Genomic DNA, 22,818 nt, shown 5'->3' with positions numbered 1-22,818 from the left:
TTATTGATTTCATTTGCACTTGTAGACTTGGACCTATGATTTGGAGGCATAAATGGAAGTGAACTGGGTTTAATATTGTCACTTTAATGTTATTGATCTAAAGGAGGGACAGTCAGCTCTCTTAAGAGAACCTGCAGGTTTCTGAGATAAATTGAATTGCTTGAGTAGGACGTTATATATACATTGAACAGAAACTGCCAAATTTATGGAAATAATTTTTTTATATCAGCATTTGGAAAGGAAGTACACTCTCCGACTTCAAAATGCTTATCAGGTCCAATCCATGATATGCCAGAAAAACACCTTTTTGGTTGCCCTGGGAGGAGCTGAAGCCCTGGCAGATTTGCCTTTGTGTCATAACAAATGAGATTTTCTAAAACCAGAACTTCACCTCAAGGATTTTGTGTGTGTGGCTAGGATAAATCACTCAAAATTTATTGTACTCCTTTCCAGCTACATCCCTCTTTAGAATTATTGTCTCATCTGCATTTGGAGTACACTGTATTTTTCTCTATTGTGCTCTTAATTAGAAAGTAATTTTAGTCTTTTTGTAGCCATTTTACAGTCCTTATAAAAACTGGGAGGCACACACTTCTGCAGAACATGATTGTTTAGGAATCTCAGAAAGCCCTGGCATCTTTTCTGGCCCCACAGTGTCCCCAAGGTATGCTATCTCACAGTAGCACATCTTTCTGTGTCTTACTGCTTAACTGCACCAAGGTAGATTTATCTGTTTACTAGTTATTACTTGAATTTGTGTAGCTATTTTTTGTGGCTGACCTGAAAGTTTCCATTTTCCTTTCTATTGTACTGGAAAGCTTTCTTGTCTCTTTCCTGAGGCACCATTAAAAAAGACAGGCATGAGAAGTCTCTCAACAGTTACACATGGAGATGTAACAGTACTCTCTTCATTCCTTAGGTTTGGAATTAAATGAGTGTTGGGTTTCCAACAGGAAGAGAGTGATTGAGAAGTTAAAGCTTTTAAAAAAGAAAAGGCACTTGGATACGTTGTGGCAGAAATCTTGAGTTGCCTTTGAACATCTGTTTCTCTTCTTCTACAATAAGGTGACAATCAATTTTTCAGCTGAGGACATACCCAAAATAAAGACTCTAGTGTCAGCCTCCTTGGGTGTGGCTGTGTGATTAAGGTCTGTTCAGGGAGCTATAAGTAGGGAAGTGTGAAAGCTTTTGGACATTTCTCTCAAAAGATAGCTGTTATCTTTTACCCTTTTCATTTCCTTTGGCTTTCATTTCTTCTGATGGTTGAAATGCAGATGTGATGATTGGAGCTACAGCAGCTATTTTGGACTATGAGGTAACCTTAGAAATGGAGACCACATGCCACAGAATACTAAGAAGCCAGGATGCCAGGGGACCTATGAACCTTTTGAAGCAAAGTCATCAAATCAGCCCTGTACTTCTTACCTATAGATGATTTAGATCTGAGAAATAAATTACATTTTAGCTGATTTAAGCCATCACTATTTTGGTTCTCTGTTATTCACAATGGGACCGGACTCTAACCTAATAAGTGTTACCAAAACTCTCTATCTGAACCAGTTAAAATCATTTGCAGCAGGAAGCATATTTTGACAGAAGCACTTGGGGGAGAAAGTCTAGCAAAAATATTATCATAATGTCTCTAGAATATAAATTTAAAATAATATTTAAGTATCTTTATGAGAAGCACTCAGCCCCTAATAAAGTGGTTTTGCAATGCAAAAAATCAAAATACCATGAATGATTTTGCTTTCATTGGCCACACTCTCCCAAACATGCCACACGATCTAAGTTTTCCTTTCTTTCTTTTTTTTGTCTTTTTGCCATTTCTTGGGCTGCTCCCGTGGCATATGGAGGTTCCCAGGCTAGGGGTCAAATCGGAGCTATAGCCACCGGCCTACGCCAGAGCCACAGCAACGTGGGATCCAAGCCGTGTCTGCAACCTATACCAAAGCTCACGGCCACGCCGGATCGTTAACCCACTGAACAAGGCCAGGGATCTAACCCGACCTCATGGTTCTTAGTCGAATTTGTTAAGCACTGTGCCATGATGGGAACTCCTCTATCTCATGAAGATGTAACTTAGAATAAGCAAAATCTAAAGGAACTAGATGCGGTATATATACATAATGGAATACTACTCAGCCATAAAAAGAACAAAATAATGTCATTTGCAACAACATGGATGGAACTAGAGACTCTCATACTAAGTGAAATAAGTCAGAAAGAGAGAGACAAATACCATATGATATAACTTATATCTGGAATATAATATATGGCACAAATGAACTTTTCCCCAGAAAAGAAAATAATGGACTTGGAGAACAGACCTGTGGGTGCCTGTGGATTGGGAACTTGGGGTTAATAGATGCAAACTATTGCCTTTGGAATATATATGCAATGGGATCCTGCTGTATAGCACTGGGAACTATATCGAGTCACTTATGATAGAGCATGATAACATGAGAAAAAAGAATGTATATATGTATGTGTGACTGGGTCACCTTGCTGTACAGCAGAAAATTGACGGAACACTATAAACTAGCTATAATGTAAAAAAAATAAAAATCATTAAAATAAAAAAAAGGAACTATAATTTAGCCTCCCACACATCATGGAAAGAGATGTGAAAAGTTCAATAAAATTCGCCATACCAGCCAAATTTGGGCAATGACCTGCATTTACACACTCTGCCTCAATAACATGATCTGAAGGTAGAATAAGATAACAAAGGAAAAGGTAAAGAAAATTCATGCTCAGAAATTCTCATTTGTTTTTTTCCCCCTAACTTTATTGAGAAGTAATTTACAAATATAACTGTACATATGTAAAATGTGATAATTTGATATACATTACCTAGTAGAATGGTTACCAAGATCAAAATAATTAGCATGTCCATCACCTCATACTGTTAACTTCGTTGTTGTTCTTGTAAGATCTACTCTTAGCAACTTTCAAGTATACAATATCACCATTTGTTTTACATTAACTGCAAACCTGTTCCTATGGGAACTACCTTACATGCTTCCTTTCCCAGGAATGACCACAGCAATTCTAGGAGGTGGCATCTGTTATCCCTATTTTACAGAAAAGGAATTAAGGCTCAGAGAACTTAAATAATGTTCCTAACCTCAAACAATTTCTTTGCTGAATTTTAGGCTTCTGTTAATGCTGTCCATCAGAGGCTATTCATTTTATAGAAGGCAGAGGAATCCATTAACTTATTTAGTGTTTGCATTTACTAAATAAAAATGACAGGTTTGCTACTCATCTGGGTGGGCTCATGGAAATCTTTCATCTTCAAAAGCCTTTCTATTACTTTCCCAAGAGTTTAAATTTTATGATTCCATTGGTCATTGATGTTACTTCATATGCCGTTTAAACACACACAGAATTTTTACGTAAGTGAATAAATAGAAAAGTATTGCAGCTATCAATCATGGTTTCCTTTCATTTGACAACGTGAGTTGCAATCTATTCACCTAAGTACTTTGAAAATAATAAAGCCAGAAAGTGACCTACCTTTTGAGTGAGCAGAGCTTGCACAACTTGGTTGGCTACCTTAAAAAAAAAATAAAGAAAAGAGTTGCTGTTTATAATAACGAGACTTTATATGTGTGGACTCTAATTTACCAATAAGTTCCCCACAGCCATAGCTAATTAGCTCATTTGCCTCTTTCTTCTATTTGCAGAAGACCTGATTCTTTCCATAATAAGCTTATCCTTCTAGGTAATATTTTGCTTTTTCTGAGGGTGACCTTGTGGCTAATTAAGATGGTTAGGCTGGAAAGATCATTCATACCTTGACTCTCACATTTCCATATTTGGAAAAACAACATCCTTTCATATGTAAAGTACTTTAAGAAGGCTAAAAAAATGACAGTGCAAAACATGATCCTAATTATCTGTACACTTTGGTTTCTATGTTTTGCTGATTTACAATGTCCTTTGCCTCTCCTTCCTCTTCTTTTGCTATATGACTATTTTACTGTTTAAAATTACTAGCAACAGAGATAAACTGAATGGTGGAGAATAGAGACAACTCATTCTTTCCTATATGCTCTACTTTCCTACTCCACATCTTTGTTTAAGCCATCCTCTTGCCATTGCTATCTATAACAGAGTCTGGTAGTAGTTCACTCCATCTTCCATTTCCCCCTTCCTAAGTCACAAACCCTAATTTTTTTGGCCAGACACACCCAACTTCATTTCCTAGCCTCCCTTGTCACTGTGTGACAAACTTCTGGCCAATAAGTTATAAGCAGTCTACTTTCTTGGACTTAAAGAAAGTCTCTTATAAGAAGGGGGTTCATCCCTCTTCTTTCTTTCCTTATCTGGGATATGAAAGTGATGGCGGGAGCTTCAGCAGCCACCTTGACAATGAAAGTTGCAGTAAGTATTTTGGGGCAGAAAAATAGGATGAGCCTGATGATGCATGGAGCTGTACTATCTCTGAATGTCCATATGAGAGAGGAATAAAATAGCTACCGTTATGCTGAGTTTTTTCCAATACACAATCAAATACAACTGTCACTGATGTAGTAATAGAACCACAGTTCTCTTCAGTTATCAGATAGTTTGGGAGAGTTGGAAAAGCTGGGCCCTATCAGCCCAGGGTGGTGAACTTGATTAGTACTAGCTAATGTTGGTTATTCTATTTCCTGTCAGTGATGGACTTAGGAGTGGGCATTTGACATAATTCCAGTTAAGAGCCATGTGAAAAACCAACAACACGTCCCTGATATTTCAAGGATCTTGCATTTTCTCCAGATAACCATTTATCATATCTACATGTATTTGTACTAAGATTTCTTTTTCATCTCCAGATTTCAAAAACACTTCACAAAAAGTCACTTACTAAACTTCACCACAACCTTGAAGCTCTGTACCCATAGGGCTACCACTGATATAATTATAGTAAATGGGTGAATTAGGTGATATTTTTAGTCAATTCATATGTAAACTCTAAATACTTAGTGTGATAGCTGAAGCTGAATTAAAGACCAAGTAAGGATATTTAAAAATCCTAAATATTAGGTATTTTTGTTCCTTCATTGCTTCCTTCATTTATTCAATACATATTTGCAGAATATCTGTGATTGTGATGTGTTCCTTAGTTTCAAAGAGAATATAAACGGTAGGAGGCTGGAAAGAACAATTATAAGTGTGATAAGCATGTAATCATTTTGGTAATGTTCACATTCAATCAAAGGCTGAAGATCACACTTTTATCTTCTTTTTCTCTTGTTAACAAACTTATTTCTGGTGATGCTAAACTATAGGGGCTCATTTCTCTGTCTACTATAGTGGAACAGATTGTGGTAAGAATGTTTTCATGGAGCTTAATTGTTTCTTGACTAAATATTGACAAAATAGCACCTCCTTAATGACAGTTGGCTACCAATAAGCCTCCTTGAAAATTAAAATACAGGCTGTCATCAACTTGTGGTTTGCAGACCTTCACACAACAAGCAGTAAATGACTAGAATCAGATTACCTATAATTGATTAGTTGAACTGTACACACGAGAGAATTCTTTTTTTCCTATGAGAATCCTTTTCAAATTTACTTTGTTGACATTAAATAAAACAGAAAGGCCTTTCACTGAAAGAAACTATAGTTTTGAAGAAAACGTATTCTTAGGTATTGTTTTAGTCTAGCTCAAGTTAAAGAAGCTTATTTAAGAACTATCATAGATCAAAATAAACCACACTTTCCATAACTGTTGCCTGTTCTTTTACCTTTATCACTTTATTTATACATGACCACAATGTTGACAAATGTTACTCAGCCCATACAAATTGGCCAATGGCATAATCTCAAAAATCTTTAAATTTTTAAATGTTCATTCCAATTCATAACTGAGAACTTAAATCAAAGTATACATCATCTATTTTATTCTTGCAAATTGAAAAAAAAAAAAAACAGACGAATTGAACTATTCATGCTGCTGGAATCAGGAACAATGTACCAAAGTTAATTTATACGATAAATAATTTAATTCTTTTGGATCGCAAACTTTGGATTTGATTTACCTTCTCATAAAACTGCCTAATATCAATGTTTTCTTTTCTTCCTCCAAACCGGTCCCTCACTTAAACCAGTCTGTGGAACACTGGTCACATAAAATAGCTTTCTACATGATTTAACAGGAGTCATAAACAAATATCTTATCTGTAAGAGCCTGCAGGAATAAATACGTTATATCTTTGCAATCCAAGTATGTTTGCCCTATAGGCTTACAGACTCTATCTCTGATACTGTTCCTTTTGGCATGTACTTTGGACGATTGCTTGCTCTACCTGAAAATTGAACAAAGATCCACGGATGCATTATTTCTTTACCTACTGACATGGGGTTATATTACCCAGAAGGGCTCACAGGTTCTTTGCAGAAGAGCAGGCAGGTGATAGATATGTTTTCCTCGGTAGTGCCTATAGTTTTTTGGGTTTTGTTACTACTTTGTAATGGCTAAGCTTCCTTGATGCATCAACAGAACGGGGGTTTGGAGCTTGTGCTTGCAACCTCTAATAGGTTCACAAGAAGATCCCTGGAAGGCGCCCCTGCCCTCATCACAGACTCATGCCCTTAGCAATTAGGTAGCAGATAATCACAAACAGGCAGTTCCAGCTAATGAGAACAAATACTATCTAGTACCAGCTGACGACTTTCCTCTCCAAAGAAAGAAAAAAAGAGTAGCTGGGCTTGGTAGGGGGATCTCAGACACAGTGAGCAAAGTTGACAGTCCTTAAGGCCCTGCCTCATTTGACTAACCTCTTTGAGGCCTTCTGTGGAAACCTCCCCTCTTTGTATCTAAGGGGATGAACATAGATGGGGAGAGGGGCCCGTATGCCAAGGAGAGGGCCCAGGTACATCTTTCCTCTCCTTTAAGTAAGAATTCTCAGCCAAGCCGGCTTCTCTGACACCTGACTCATCTGCAACTCACACATCTTTGCTCTTCTTCCCTGTCAGGTATAGAGGGAGCTCAATTCCTCTGTGCTCCCCTGGGAGGAGGCGGGCAGAGGGAGAAGTCAGGGCTGAAGAGCTGTCTGTTATTTTACTACAAAACAGTCCCTGAGGCTGCTCCTTGGAGTTTATTTCAGAAGGAGTGGATCCTTACCTCATTTGGAAGATGGTCAGGGCTGGGGATGAGGGTGGGGACTGAGGAACTCAGTAGCTACCATTCTTAACGTCCTGTCCTCCTGCCCAGTGGTCCTGCTTTCATCCTGGTATGTCCTCTTTTATCATGCAAAACCACTGTCATGTCAGCAAGGTAATTTAAAAACCTTGTCACATGGGAGTTTCCTGGCGGCTCAGAGGGTTAAGGATCTGACATTGTCACTGCTGTGGCTCAGGTCACTGCTGTGGTGTGGATTTGATTCCTGGCTTAGGAACTTCTGCATGCTTCAAGTGTGGCCAAAAAGGACAATAATAATAATAAAAACCTGGTTGCAAAAGCACAAGTTTCAGGAAATGTGCTTTGGAGTTTTCTGTGCTTCTGAGCTGGGTTTATTGCAGGAAGGCAGCTGGAGGCAAATGGGAGGAGCACTGGGGCAGAATCGCAGGAAAGACCCGGGTTCAAATGCTGCCTGTGTTGATCATTTACTGACATGCATGGGGGTGGGGGAGCACCCTGACTTTTCTCATCTGTAAAGGAGAACTGGCAACCTCTAATACTGTGAAAAATGAATGAGATGTTAGGCATAATTAGAGAAACCACTTTGGATAATACCTGATAAAAAGTGATCACTTCATAAATGTTAAATCTGAATCTGGTCACTCAAACTTCATAAAATAAAACACATTTTCATATAAGAAGTTAAGGAAGGGTGGTTTGAGAATAAGGGCTTTTATTTGTAAATGAATGAATGTGTGTGTGTGTGTGTGTGTGTGTAAAATGCATGTACAAATAAAAACTACTGAGTACCTATATTATTCAATTACCCTGTCAAAATATCCTATAGAATACTGGGAGTAGGGGAAATCCATCAAAATATGTATGTGGGGTTCCAGTGAAAACTAATTTGGAAATTAATTTGCTGCTGATCATCTCCATTCATTCATTTAGTTATTCACAAATATGCATTAAGAGCCCTAGTCTGGGACAAAAACTGTGCTGGATCTTGGAGAAATGATAACTGGAACACAGGTGCTGATGTTGGTGGCTAGAGGCTAGAGCATGCACAAGAAGTGGACCATCTGTTGATTTCATGATCCATTCATGAAACAGGCATTTGAAGCATGTGACAGCCAGGAGCAGGAGCATCTTCCATCTCTCAAAACACTGATTTGATTTTTTATTTTGTAACCTTTTTAAAAATTTAAGTATAATTAATTTATAATCTTGTGTTGGTTTCAGGTGTATAGCAAAGTGATTCAGTTACACACACACACACACACACCCCCCACACCCACACACACCCACACACATTCTTTTTCACATTCTTTCCCCTTATAGGTTATTGCAAAATACTGAATACAGTTCCCTGTACTATACAGTAGGTCCTTGTTGTTTATGTATTTTATATATAGCAATGTATATATGTTAATCCCAAACTCCTAATTTATCTACCTCCCCTTTTTCCCCTTTGGTAACCATAAGTTTGTTTTCTATGTCTTGTAAGTATATTTCTCTTTTGTAAATAAGTTCATTTATATCACTTTTTAAGATTCCACATATAAGTTATATCATATATTTATCTTTCTCTGTCTGACTTACTTCACCTGGTATGATAATCTCTAGTTGCATCCATTTTGCTGCAAATGGCATTATTTTGTTCTTTTTTATGACTGAGTAGTACTCCATTGTATATATGTACCACATCTTAATTCATTCACCTGTTGATGGACACTTAGGTTGCTTCCATATCTTAGTTACTATAAATATTGCTGCTGTGAAGACTGGGGTGCATGTATCTTTTTGGATTCAAGCAAGACATTGACTTTGAAGATGACTTAGGTCCCAGATGTGGAATATGTGATAATGATATCTGACAATGACTCCACAATCCAGTCTTGGCATATAGCATGGGAATCAGAAAGAAAAGTAAGAATGTTCTTAACCTGCCTTTGCCTTTAGTTAGCCTTGGTTTAAAAGAAATTCTAATTTTTTTTTTTTTTTTATTTTCTGAACTCCACCAGAGGTCTGCTCTTCCTGACCCTTGTGCTCTGAAGCGCAGAGCATGGGTAAGTAAGAACAGGACTATGGCACCCTGGTTGACTATAAACACTGGTCCAACCCAATGGGTGGACAAGGAGGCAGGTTATCCAACTTCTGTGTGCAAAAGCTTTGCCTGGGAAGTTGTTCAAATTGCCAACTTCCTCACCCCTCATTCTTGTTAAGAAGGGCTGAGTGAGACATAGGAAAAAAAAAAAAAAAACAACTTGTGGTTCCCAGGGGGGATAGTGGGGAGGAGGGGGAGATAAATTAGGAGGTTGGGATTAACATATACACACTACTATATATCAAATAGATAACCAACAAGGACCTGTTGTATAGCACAGGGAATTATACTTCAATATCTTGTAATAACTTACAATAGAAAAATTCTGAAAAATTATATATATAGTATGTATGTATATACACACATATATACACTTTGCTGTTCACCTGAAATTAACATATTATTGTAAATTAACTATTCTTCAATTTAAAAATGGGGCTGAGTGAGGTCTGAAAACTTCATTTTTTGCAATCATGATACATCTTTCTGATGCAGAAGAGAACTAGAAAATACACTGGGATAAAGTTTGTTTTTTGCTCAGACGCTGGTTAAGAACAGGAAATAACCCTACATTTCCACATGGGTCCATATGGCTTTTTTATCACAACCAGTTTGGTGGAGCTTTCATCCTCTTATGGATTCTTCCTAAAATGGTCTCTAAAGAATAGCATTCAGAGATGTAAGGGTAGTGGTTCTTAATCTTGGCTGAATATCCTAACCCCCTGGAGTGCTTTAAAAAATCCTAACACTCAGGCTCCATTTTAGGGCAGAATCTATGGAGGTAGGGGTGCCAGCCAGTGGTCTGTTCAAAGCTCCCTGGCTAAGTCCAATGTGCTGGTAAGTATGAGAACCACTTACCACTCTAGCTCTCAGACTTCACCTGCTCCAGCTCCATCTGCTAACAATGCCCTTTCAGTTCTGCCTCTTTACCACCTACCCACCACTCTTCCAGCCCTTTGGTGACTCTAGTATATGTTCTCCAAATCCCCAGGGTAACCTCTTTCCTCTGAGTTTCCCTGATCTCCTTCCTCTGAGATTAACCTCACCCTCACTTCTGCTGCTAGGCTGGGGACACCCTAAGATCCTAGGGTCTGGGTGAGGTTGACACAAAATAAAGGTTTGGAGGACACACTAAATCCATCTAAAAGCAAGGCAGTGGCTTGAGGAGATGTTATTTTCACGATTTTATTTTATTTTAATTTAATTTTATTTCCATGGCCCCACTTGCAGCATATGGAAGTTACCAGGCCAGAGGTCGAATTGGAGCTGCAGCTGCCAGCCTCCACCAAAGCCATGGCAACACTGGATCTGAGCTGCATATGAGACCTACTCCACGGCTTGTGGCAACACATCCTTAACCCACTGAGCAAGGCTGGGGATCGAACCTGCATCCTCACAGACACTATGTTGGGTTCTTAACCCACTGAGCCAAAATAGGAACTCCTATTTTACTGATTTTAATGTGTCATTATGCTTCTCACACGGGAATAAGTTGTCTTAAAGGAACTGGCCATGGAGATGCTGAGAATTAAATAGCACTACACTGCTTGCAAGCAAACTCTCAAACAGCTGGACAAAGAGTTAGATTCAAACATGAAAACTTTCAATCCCCCAAACAAAATCAAGATTGGTCCTTGGCTTTGCTTTTGCATTGCAAGGAGAGGAGAGGAGGAGTTGGTTAGCAGTAGAGGTGGTGGTGAAATGGCAAAGTGTGTGCCTGCATTTGTGTGTCTAGGGATGTGCATCTGTTTCTTCTAAACAAACACACACAGAAACTTGAATCTCTAACTCCGAAGTGTTTCCCCAAATCCTCCATATAGTCTCCATTTCCAAGCAAAAAATAATCAGTGCAAAAGGAGTTGAAGAACACTTTAAATTTACATTTTATCTACCTGTGCATATTTTATAAAACCCACTAGCAAGGAAATAACTTACATGAGGCCTTACCTTGTTAGTTTGTCTAATTAGTATAAAAAGCTTTGAAAAGAATTTCCATTTGGCATTATTACTACATTCAACTACCCCTTTGAGAGTGTTCTCTTACAAGGCATGGAAATGGATTGTCTACCCTCATGCAATTAGTTACACAACAACTGGCATGTGTAATCAGGGGCCAGGATTCATGAATACAAAACATTTGTACTGCTCAGAGATGGTTCTTTGTTGCAAATCACTTCCTTGGCAACAGTTAATTTTTGCAATTAAGAACAGAGGGATTCTCCCTCTGAAAATTCTGTCTTCAGTGGAAACTTTACACTAAATGATTTTGTAGGTGAAAACTTAGGTTTTGACGGGCACATTCTGACGAAATCTTCAGGATGCGGGCCTAAGGGACATACGGAAAACAAACTGTGAGTTTCCATAGAAACCCTAGGGATTTTTGACTAATGGGGAGGGGTGACTTGTGGGGAAATTGTGACAAATAAGAAAATTCTGTGATGTGATTCTCATATTTTGACTTCTGACTATGAAAGAAGTCTCACTGAAAATCTCTGTGCAGGAGGTTAAAGTGAAACTTTGCTGGTCAATACACATGAACTGAGGGCAGTATTTGTTGCTTTAAATATCCTTGGATCTATTTGGTCTTTCCTGCCCTAAACTTTGATCGGACCAAGAGCCTGGGGAACAGGGGTGAGAGGAGCTGAACTGGCTCCACTAGACCCTGAGTCATCACTCACCCTTTTATGACAACTTACTTTTGCGATTCTTTTAACTTTTGACATTATAAAAATTATTCTGAGTCCCTTTAAGTCCTGATAGGCTGAGGACTGCAAACACCCTTTTGCTCAAGTGACTAATCGACATGGCTGGAAATAATAAACAATTAAAATATCAAATAGCTTAATGATTTTCTGGGGACTTTTTGAGGGCTCTTCAACAAATACCTGTGATGCAAAGTGGTCCGTGTTATGAGGATAAAGCTCTCACACTGTAGGGTTCAACAGCATCACCCAGAGAGCTTGCTGACATACAGATAGCCAGGCCCACTTCCACCTGCAGAGTGTCCGGTTCTCTATGGCTGGGGGCGGGGCCTAAGAATGTGCATTTCTAACAAGTTCCCAGATGAGGCGGATACTGCTAGTCTGGGGAGCACATTTCCAGAAGCGCAGGTGTAGGAAAATCAAGCCCATGTGGAAATCTGAGGAGAGTCACCATTTCTAGTTACAAAGGAGGAGAGAAGTATATACACTGGAGGTGATGATGCCATAACTCAGATCTGAGCCTGTGTCCTTTAACCCGTCGCCTTCTAGGACAGTCTGGCAGGGGGGTTATAAGGGGGAGGGAAGGGGTAAGGGCACTTACTGGAAAAGGTTTCTGCAGCTGTTATCCAGGAGGAAAAGACTGAAGAAATATTGCTACTTTCTACTGAAAAGGTAGTGAAATTCTATGAAATGTCGTTTTGCTTAGTTTCTTAAAATCTTTGTTGACTGTATTAGAACCACTCTCAAACTGAATCTCCTACAAGAATATATGTAAGCTTTAGGATATTGGACAAATGATTAGAAAAGTCATCCCATTAGGAGTTCCCATTGTGGCTTAGGGTAAGAACCCAACTAGTATCCATGAGAACTCAGATTTGATCCCTAGCCTCACTAAGTGGGTTAAGAATCCAGTGTTGCCGTGAGCTGTGGTGTAGGTTGCAGTCAAGGCTTGGATCCCGTGTTGTTATGGCTGTGGTGTAGGCTGGCAGTTGCAGCTCCAATTTGACCCCTAGCCTGGGAACTTCCATATGCTGCAGCTGTGGCCCTAAAAAGCAAAAAAAAAAAAAAAAAGTCATCCCATTAAATGAATAACTTTAACCACCAATCAAGTCCCAGATGAGGGTTGGGGAGGCTAATGGCCAGTCCTGGCTGGATGATACAGTAAAGGATGGATGGTCCCCCTGACAGTGTGGGAAGGTACTGCACACACTTCAATTTTCCCCTTGCCTCTCAGATACCCACCATCTCTGCCTTCATCTCTTCATTCTTATCAAATAATACTTCTCCAGTTGACTCAAGCGCATGGCCCTGTTTCCTTCCATCCTGCTCACATTTTCTTCCTCACCTCCCTCTCTCTTCTTGGCTTTGAAATCTACTGATTTTTTTTACCCCTCTGTCTGCCAACTGTGAACTTCGTTCCCGCCCACTCTTTCAAGGATTTGCTTTTTCAGAAATGGTATCCAATGGGAGATGCAGCATGCCCCGGGGCAGCTTTTCTCACTCCCAGGCTGAGATCACACTGGCTGGACAGAAGGAATTTATCATACAGCGAAGCATGGCCCAATCTGTGCCCCATGAATATTAAACAATAAGCAAAGGAATTTGCAGATGCTGTCTAAGAATGTAAAGAGGGAGGAGGAGGAGAGTGACTGATCTTTCTCCTCAGTATCCCCTGTTTACAACCTTCCTTTGGAGGAGAAAATGCTAGTGTTCTCTGGAACTGGTAACAGACATGACTAAGGTACTCCTAAAGAGTCCAGCGTCTAAGGCAGAACCTCTCCACTCCCCTTACCTCATCAAGACACCTCTCATACTGTTCCCTTTGATTTTCATTTTCCAAAGCCAACGCTGAATTCTCTGCCTGCAGTAAAGATACAAAAATAACACACATAAATCAATGAAATGTTGTGTTATATGACAACTTCTCCAATACAGTTACTAAATAGATCTCCTTAGGATCCAAAACCATCTTGTAGAAGAATCTTTGATGAATTTGCTCTGAGGACTATTATAAATCTCTCAGGGATGACTTCTGTCTTATCAACCTGTTCACCAAAAGACATTATCATTTAAAGAAATGCAAAAATTTGATATTCTGAACAGGTAGAAAATCAAATCATGGCCTGATGTGAAAGTGTTCGGTAAAAAGATTACAATGTTTAGTTCATTCTATGAAAATGTAATGCCTTAATCCACTTCATTCAGACCTGTCACAGATTTATAACCCGGAATTGTTTTTGGTTAGGGAAGAGAATCTCAGGTAAATTCAAAAACACATAATCCCCAATGCAAACTAAACATATTGTTTTCCTGGTTCATCAATTACTTTTAAATATGAGACTATAATGAGAAAGTTACAAAGTGAACTATACTTAAGAGTCCCTCTACCCTCCCCCACTTTTTCTTCTTTTGGCCACACCCGCCAAGACATATGGAAGTTCCTGGCCCTGGAATTGAACCTGTGCCACAGCAGCAACTCAAGCTGTGGCAGTGATAATGCCAGATCCTTAACCCAGTGAGCCATAAGGGAACTCCCCCCTTGATTTAAAAAAGTACTGCTTTCCTGCTCTTCAGAGTCCTGTGAAATATCCTTTAATTTGGGTTTCTTTCAAGTTTCATCCTGCACACTTGGCAGTAACAGCACAGAAATGATGTTGGGTCCTTCTCTGTGCATCACATGACAATGGTATGATGTCCATGTGTCCCATACTGGACATGTTAACTTTGATCACTCAGTTAAGGTGGGCTTTGCAAATCCCTCCACTGTAAAGAAAACCTCCTGTGCCTCATTGAACTTGACATCAACTTATTTTAGTGATTATCAAGAGCCTTGCCTGAATCAATAATTACTTTGGTTGAAAATGGTGATTTCTACCATTTTTCTACCTACATTTACAAGTCTGCATGATATCAATAAGGAAGTATATTTCCCACTTATTTATCAGTATAGATACATGGATTCTTTTATTATTCATTGGGTGATCAGTCATTGCTGCCAATATTTATTTTGATGCTCATATTTTCTCCCCTTGGGGAAGGTGCAATCCCTTAAAGTGTGACCTTTGACATATTTTCTTCATTTAAAAACATGCTCTTTCAAAGACAAATACCATATGATATCACTCATATCTGGTATCTAATATACAGCACAAATGAACCTTTCCACAGAAAAGAAAACCATGGACTTGGAGAATAGACTTGTGGTTGCCCGGGGTGAGAGGGAGGGAGAGGGAGGGGTTGGGAGCTTGGGGTCAACAGATGCAACTATTGCTCATGGAATGGATTTACAGTGCAATTCTGCTGTGTAGCATTGAGAACTGTGTCTAGATACAACGCAGCACAACGGAGGAAAATATTATGTATACATGCATGTGTAACTGGGTTCCCATGCTGTACAGTGGAAAAAAAGAAGTGCGTTGGGGGAAATAACAATAAAAAATAAATTTAAAAAAATGCTCTTTCTTTTTTGGGACAGAAAACGTTCCATGTCCATTATGCTTGTTTGTTGCCTCAATCCTGAAATCAGTCATCTCTTGCATGGAATCCTCCTTCATTTTAGCTGGGGAGGATATTTGGAAACTAAGATCTGGGTATTAACATGTGCCAATTACTACTGAGAAATCAATGCTTCTAGTCCCTTTCAGTGGTAGGAAGAAGTTCTCATTCACACACACAGACACACACACACACACAGACACACACACACAATTTGCTCACTGCTGTCATCTTTTCATATTAGTATCTTCCTTTTCCTATAAGGAGAGTATGGATTTCTGGCATCATATTTACTCATTTCTTCAATCCTACTGTGCACACAATGTTGCCACATGACAAAAAACAGCACTAAGAAGAATTCACACATTGTTTTTCATTTAGAATGCAGGTATACTGTAAAAATACTATGTTCAAAAGATACTAGACTGGCTCTTCCCAACCCCTCACACTTTAGCATGGTTATGTTATGTATTTGTTTTTGAAATTCAGTTCATTTGTTTCTGATAGGATTCAAATTTAATTTCTCCTCTTTTCATTGGTTTCATTTTTCCTTTTTTTTTTAAATTTTTTCTTTTTTGGCCATCCAGCAGCACATGGAGTTCCTGGACCAGGGAACCACAGTTGCCACTGGATCCCTAACCCGCTGTGCATCAAACCCACAACTGAATCCATGTCCCAGTGCTCCAGAGATGCTGCTGATCCCATTGTGCTACTGATTCCTTTTTGAATATGGAAAACATTCACACAACTCCAAAAGTCAAAACTATATTAAAAGGAGTGAGGTGTCACTTCCTCTCCTACACCATCGAGGCTACCCCACCCACCTTCAGCAGGTCTTCTCACAGTCTTCCTTATGCCCTTTGTTGTGCCCATCTAGTTACAATCCTGCACCTTACCCCCCTCCCAGTAACTAGGCAACAATCAATTGTCCCCATTCCTTTTTCCAACAAATTCCCTAGTGGCACCCTTCTATTTCATGTACTATTTTTCCTGCCCTTGCCCTATATCCCTTTGTTTTAGTCCCTTTACTGAATGATGATCGGGGAGGTTGGTCTTCTCTTTTATTTCCACAGCATCTTGAACTTTTCCCTCTTCTCTTTCGCCTGGCAATCATGCCTCCAAATGGTACCTCTCCTTTCCCCTTTGCTTCCTTCTTGCCAGAATCAGCATCTCGCTGAGGTGGTCACCTTAGGTCCTGGACACTTTCAAGACCTGCCCTATAGCCAGCACTGGGAACTGCGCCTCCACCTGTAGTCAGAGTTGAGCTCCTAGTGTGGTGTTAAACCTTCTCATTCTGGGCATGCTTTCCTTTACTCTCTGCTGCCACCCTCCCTGGGGACACACAAGCTTGCCAGCATAGTGCTTATTTTTCTATGTACAAAAATGAGAAGTTTTAGGCTTCTGTTTTCTGGTAATACAGAAGGAGTGGGTTCTGTGTGGTTTCATTTCCGCTTTGAGGATTTGAATTTTTTTGTTTTTTGGCACATGCTTAAAAAATTTCAGATTTAGGCCCATTTGTGACTTAACAATAAAACCCAAGTGGTATGATTGAACTAGGTAGGATGGGGCACAAAAGTAGAAGGAAATTGATGGGAAAGAGTCTATTTGGAAGGTGCTCTTGTCAGATCATCTTGACTGAGTCATCCTTCAAGTCTAAGGACTCAAACCCCCTTTTTTCCTTCAAGTTTCAGTTCTCATATTAGCTTTGAATTGTTTCCTCTGGTTTTGAATCCCTGTTTTAACAACTCCCCCTCAACATTGCTGTCCCCCAGGTGGGGCCCTGCCATGTTCTTTCCATTTTTATCATGGACAGATATCTGCACACACTTTCAACCCTTCCCCCCTTGTGTTGATTAACTGTTTGGATTTGTTTTTCTTTTCTTTTTTAAAAGTTTTACTGAAGTACAGTTGATTTACAATGTTGTGATCATTTCTGCTATACAATGAAGTGATTCAGTGATATGAGTACACACATCTATTCTCATTCAGACTTTTTTCCCACATAGACCATCACAGAATATTGGGTAGAGTTCCCTGTACCATAGAGCATGTCCCTGATGGCCAGTCATTCCACATACCAAAGTGTGCATATGCCAATCTCAAACTCACTCTATTCCTTCCCACCACCTCTCCCCTTTGGTAACCAAAAGTTTGTTTTCAAAGTCTGTGAGTCTGTTTCTGTTCTGCAAATAAGTTCATTTGTATCCTTTTTTTAGATTCCACATATAAGTGATATTATATGATGCTTGTATTTCTCCATCTGACTTACTTTACCTGGTGTGATAATGTCTAGGTCCATCCATGTTGCTGCAAATGGCATTATTTCATTCTTTTTAATAATCGAGTAGTATTTCATTGTATATATGGACCATATCTTGATCCATTCCTCTGTCAATGGACATTTAGTTTAGATTTTTAAGTACTGGTCATCCCAAGACTTTTGCATCATTTCACTCTGCACCCAAACTAAACAAAAAGATTTCCCTGACTTGCTGCTATTTCTTCCAGGGCTTGCCCTGGCCTGTCACACTGAACCTCCTTCATGTCCACAGCCCATGTACCTCTCAGCTCCTCGCCCAGCCCAGGTGGGAGGGCTGAGTCCACCCCATTGCCATTTATCTGGCAATACCAGATCGTGTAACCTTCAGCAAGTCATTGAAAGTGTTCTGTGTTTACAGTTCTTTAGTAGATAATCAATGAAGGGAACAAATGAACCAACTGGCAATATGACCTCTGGTTCAAATATTTGGATACCATGACACATGGAGAAACTGCTAGAATTTCAATTGTACAGAGTTCCTGCTTTCTTTGGAGAAATTTAGCTCTCCTGTGGTCTGCTGGTTTTGGTAAGGCAACTGCACAAAGGATGATGGGGAAAGATAAAAGAAAGAATAACAATGCGAGTTTATACTGCTTTCACTTTAAAAATCTTGGAAAAAACGTGTAAGGAAATAAAGTTGAAAACAGGAATTTATATGGAAGGTCTATACCTCACTGCTACCCACAATATCATGTTGTAATAACACTCTGATCGATCCATTCAGATAATTACCATCATTACACTATTTACATTACTTGCCTCACGTTTACTGCTCTGAAAATCTATTATAGGCAAGCAAATTAAGTACTTACAGGGTGCTGGAAAAGACACTGTCGTCACATTTATGGTTAATGTGTTCAGTTACAGAGACCATTTTAATTGATGTAATCCTACATATCCCAGAGGACCATGGAGATATTAACAATTATGCCAGTGAAGTTAAAACAATCTTGAACTCATGATTTTCTTTAATCCTTCTGCATTTATTAGAAATTCAGGATTAATCTGCTACCAACATGAGACAATGGGTGAAAAACAGAACCAGAAAAAAGAGAACTTAATTAAATGTGATTCAAAGAGACAGTGACTATTTGTATGTCGCAGGAATGGGAAAGGATAAGACAGATAAGGATAAGGGGAAAGAGAAGTAGGAATCCTTACTGAGAATTACAGAATGACAACATAGGTTTGGTCCACTTTAAATGAGTATGTTGTTAAATTAGTGTACTCAGAGGCCATCCTTAGAAGGGTCAATTCAAGGTAACAGTGAGTCTCAGGGTTCAGCTTTATCTTACACAACAATCAAAAACTAGACTTAGTCCCTGATTTAGAGGATTTCCTGCTTGGTGTGGTTTCCTCATGACTCCAAATAATAGGGCTCTAAATATGTTTCTGATTTCAGCCCTAAAGTCCTTACAAAATGAAAGAGCTTCATAGAGTAAATTTCTATGGTTTTGGTTTACCATGGAAAATGGGTATGATTTAAATTTTATTTTAAAAGGAACCATGTTTCTTAGGGGCCCTGCTCTGTGAATAGATATGCTGGTCAGAGCTTATAAATGAGTAAATAGACCAAGGCTTCTGAAACACTGCTCTACATTAATCCTCTAAGTGCTTATTATGTTTAAATATTTCTATACTGTAAATGTGCTTAATGCATCTGCTATGCTTGAACGTTTGGGTCTTCTCCCAATTCATATGTTGAAATCCTAATGCCCCATGTGATGGTATAAGGAGGTGGGGCTTTCAGAAGGTGAATAGGCCATAAGGGTGGGGACCTCATGATTGGGATTAGAGCCCTCACAAGGGGACTTGAAGGTTGCTATCCCCCTTCCTCCAGTGTAGACACAGAAAGAAGGCACCAGCTATGGCTATGAATCAAGAAGAGGACCCTTACCAGAACTTGACCATACTGATGCCTTGATCTTGGACTTCCCAGCCTCCAAGACTGAGAGAAACAAATTTCTGTTATTGATCAACTACTCTGTCTGAACAGACTAAGACAGTATCCTTTTCCACAAAACAAAGAGAGAATAGTTCTACATAAAAAACTTTGCTCTGCATAAAATAACAGCTCCCCTGTAGGATTTTCACCTCCTGTATTCTGTCTCCACTCACCTGTGCAAACATACATTTGCTGCTGGATAGCATATGCCATTTCTCGGGTCAGGCCCACCTGTTTCTCTCATGAAGTTCAAGTTCTCATTCCTCGAGCCTTTGGTCCTGCCCCTCTAGATGGAATATGCTTCACTTTCCCACTGGCTTTTCTAAATTCTACTCATTTTTTTGTGGTCTAGCTAAGAGATAAACCTAAAAATTTAACTGGGGCATACATTTAAATTAAAACTGTAATTTCCAATGTACAGAAAGTTTTCAAAAACATTACAAAGAACAGATTCAGAGTCCCCAAAGGTTAACTTGCACCACACTTGCTTTATCATTTGTTTCATGAAGGAAAGAAGAAGGTGGAAAGAGGAGGATGTTTTCTGAAGGGAAAAAAGAGAGGAAAAGAAAAACTCCAATTCAACAATAGTTAAAAGAGATGCATCCCTGTGGTTTCCCTTCTGTCACAGCTGGTCTTTTTTGGAATGACATCTTCCCAGTTGCTGAAAACCCTTTAATTCAGCAAAGGCAAACAGGTCAGAATAAGGTCAGAAAAAGGATATTTCTCTAAGATGATGATTTGGCCCCCAAGGCTTTAAGCACACTTCTTCTGATTGCCCCTCTGAAGCAGAGTCCTGTGGCGCTCCAGTTCAACAACCCACTGCCCACCGGAGTGCCATCCTATCAACTTTACTATGTGCCAAGAAACTTCAGGTTCAGCCTTCCAAGTGAAACAGAGATGCTCCTAAAGTCCTTAATTACACTGCAGGCTGCTGTATTTTGAAATCTCTTTAAAAACATTGTGAAGCAAAAGCACCATAGGAGTGGCTAGGCAGCCCATTAAGCACATGATCCAAGAGTACACATTTTCATCTAGTAGAGTAGCAGAATGACTGAATACAAAGGACACCAAGAACTGGAGCTGGATACTGAATCTCCTTCCCTTTATATTCATCAATGCAAACTTATGGGATTTCGGGACCATTCATCGTATCACCTCTGGTCACTATGGCGGCCATGATGGGGAGGTAGCTGGCAAAAGGATATTTGTCACTGACTGTATTTAAGAGCTATAGTCTCTATACCTGGGCAACATCTAGAGATGCTGTGCATCTTGGAGGTTAATGTTGTCATTATAGACAGTTCCAGGAAATAGTTATAAGCTCTGCCCATCCACCAGAATAAGACATGCACTCCTCGAAGGCTTTGAAAAATCCCTCTGGTCCTACAGGCACAGACACAGCATCAAAGTGACCCTACTCTTGCACTAAACTAACCTGAGGAATGCCCAGTAAGTTCAGGTCCAGCACAAGGCAGGGGGACCCAAATTCAAATAAAATAACATTCACATCTCAAGGAGTTCAGGATGCCTAGCAATGAGAGCATGTTAAGCAGGACATGTCTATGGGTTCATTTTTAAAGAGTTGAATAGAAATCACTTTACAGTGAAACCTCTATATACTTCCAGAAGTTAAGTTCTTGGATGGGGCTTTAGACCAGGGGTTTGCAAACTTGAGTATGCGTCAGGATAATGTGGAGTGCCCCTTAGATCACAGATTGTTGGGCACCATTCCTGGGGTTTGGATTCAGTATATTTAGGGCCTGAGAATATGTACATCTAACAAGTTCCCAGGTGATACTGATGCTGTTGGACTGGGGACCACACTTGGAAAGCCAGTGTCTCAGAGGAAATCAGATTCAGAATGAGGGCAGTCATCACTCCTTGACTCCCCCCAGTTACTACCTCCTTTGAACTGTTCAGGAGTTTCTTAATGCTTCTTTGCAGTTAGGGGTGGTCACTATGTTTGTCATCTCTACCAGAAAGCCTTCATGAGTTACTTGAGATGGAATGGGTGTCTTTCTTTACTTCTACAATGTACCATCTACAGATTTCTTTTTTTCTTTTTTAGGCTGCACCTGCAGCATATGGAGCTTCCCCAGTTAGGGGTTGATTCTAGAGCTGCAGTTGCTGGCCTACATCACAGCCAAGGTAACACTGGATCTGGGCTGCATCTGCAAACTATGCCACAGCTTGTGACAGCACCAGATCCTTAACACACTGAGCAAGGCCAAGGATCAAACCTGCATCCTTATAGAGACAACATCGGGTCCTTAAACCACAGAGCCCCAATAGGAATTCTACAAATTTCAAGTAGAACATCTGCCATTATGGTTTTCACTACACACAGATAAAAATACCATGTAATTCCGTACTTTGCTTTAACTTAATCTGTTTATTTTTTTCCCTTTTCTGGCTTCCCCAAGGCATATGGATCTCCTAGGCCAGGGATCAGATCCAAGCTGCAGTCTTGACCTAAGCTACAGCTGAGGAAATGCTGGACCCTTAACCTACCGTGCCGGGTCAGGGTCAAACCTGTGTCATAGCACTCCCAAGATGCCACTGATTCTCTTGTACCACAGTAGGAACTATCTTATTCTGTTTATGAGTCTACTTCTCTCCTCATAGATCAGTGATTCTCAAAGGGGGGAATAGCCCCTGAGAGGATATGCACGTACGTGTGTGTGTGTAGGTATGTAACAGAAAATAATGTGTGTGATTTGGAAAAATATTATCTGATATTGCATTCTATCTAGAAAATAATAGAAGGTAATTCTTTCATAATACAAACAAAAAACTTGATGCTTTTCATGCCCATAGGAATATATAGGCAAGCAATCCATGTATGGAGTTGGTAGGCGGTAGGAACGGTTAAAAGGTTCTATTGTCCTTGGAGGCAAGTATGGAATCCTAATGGAAGGACACAGCGTGCTGTGTTTGTTAGTTTCCTTTTTTATTTTTTAGAATGGAAAGAAGCCTGGCTTTTGAAGTCAAATAAGTTTATTTGATCATGAGGCCGCCTCTTTCTTCCTATTACCTCAGGCAAGTTGGTTTCCTCGTTGATAAATAGGAGTGATAGAAAATTCCCACCACTCTCTAGGGGTTCAATGCAATGATAAGTGTAAAACATATCTA

General features: G+C 39.6%; 1 protein-coding gene across 5 annotated transcripts in view; it reads right to left on the bottom strand.

Moving 5' to 3' along the window:
* Positions 1-22,818, bottom strand: part of NCKAP5 (NCK associated protein 5) — a 1,086,741-nt gene that overhangs the window by 211,352 nt on the left and 852,571 nt on the right. For all 5 annotated transcript variants that reach the window (XM_047772074.1, XM_047772077.1, XM_047772075.1 and 2 more), the window contains 2 exons: positions 13,719-13,787; positions 3,523-3,561 (listed from right to left, as the gene is read on the bottom strand). In XM_047772074.1, coding sequence (XP_047628030.1) covers positions 3,523-3,561; positions 13,719-13,787 — 108 coding nt within the window. The remainder of the gene's footprint in view (positions 1-3,522; positions 3,562-13,718; positions 13,788-22,818) is intronic.

The sequence above is a fragment of the Phacochoerus africanus genome, chromosome 3 (assembly GCF_016906955.1).
Source record: "Phacochoerus africanus isolate WHEZ1 chromosome 3, ROS_Pafr_v1, whole genome shotgun sequence".
NCBI classification, from domain to species: Eukaryota; Metazoa; Chordata; class Mammalia; order Artiodactyla; family Suidae; genus Phacochoerus; species Phacochoerus africanus.
This window is presented reverse-complemented; position numbering and strand designations above follow the sequence as displayed.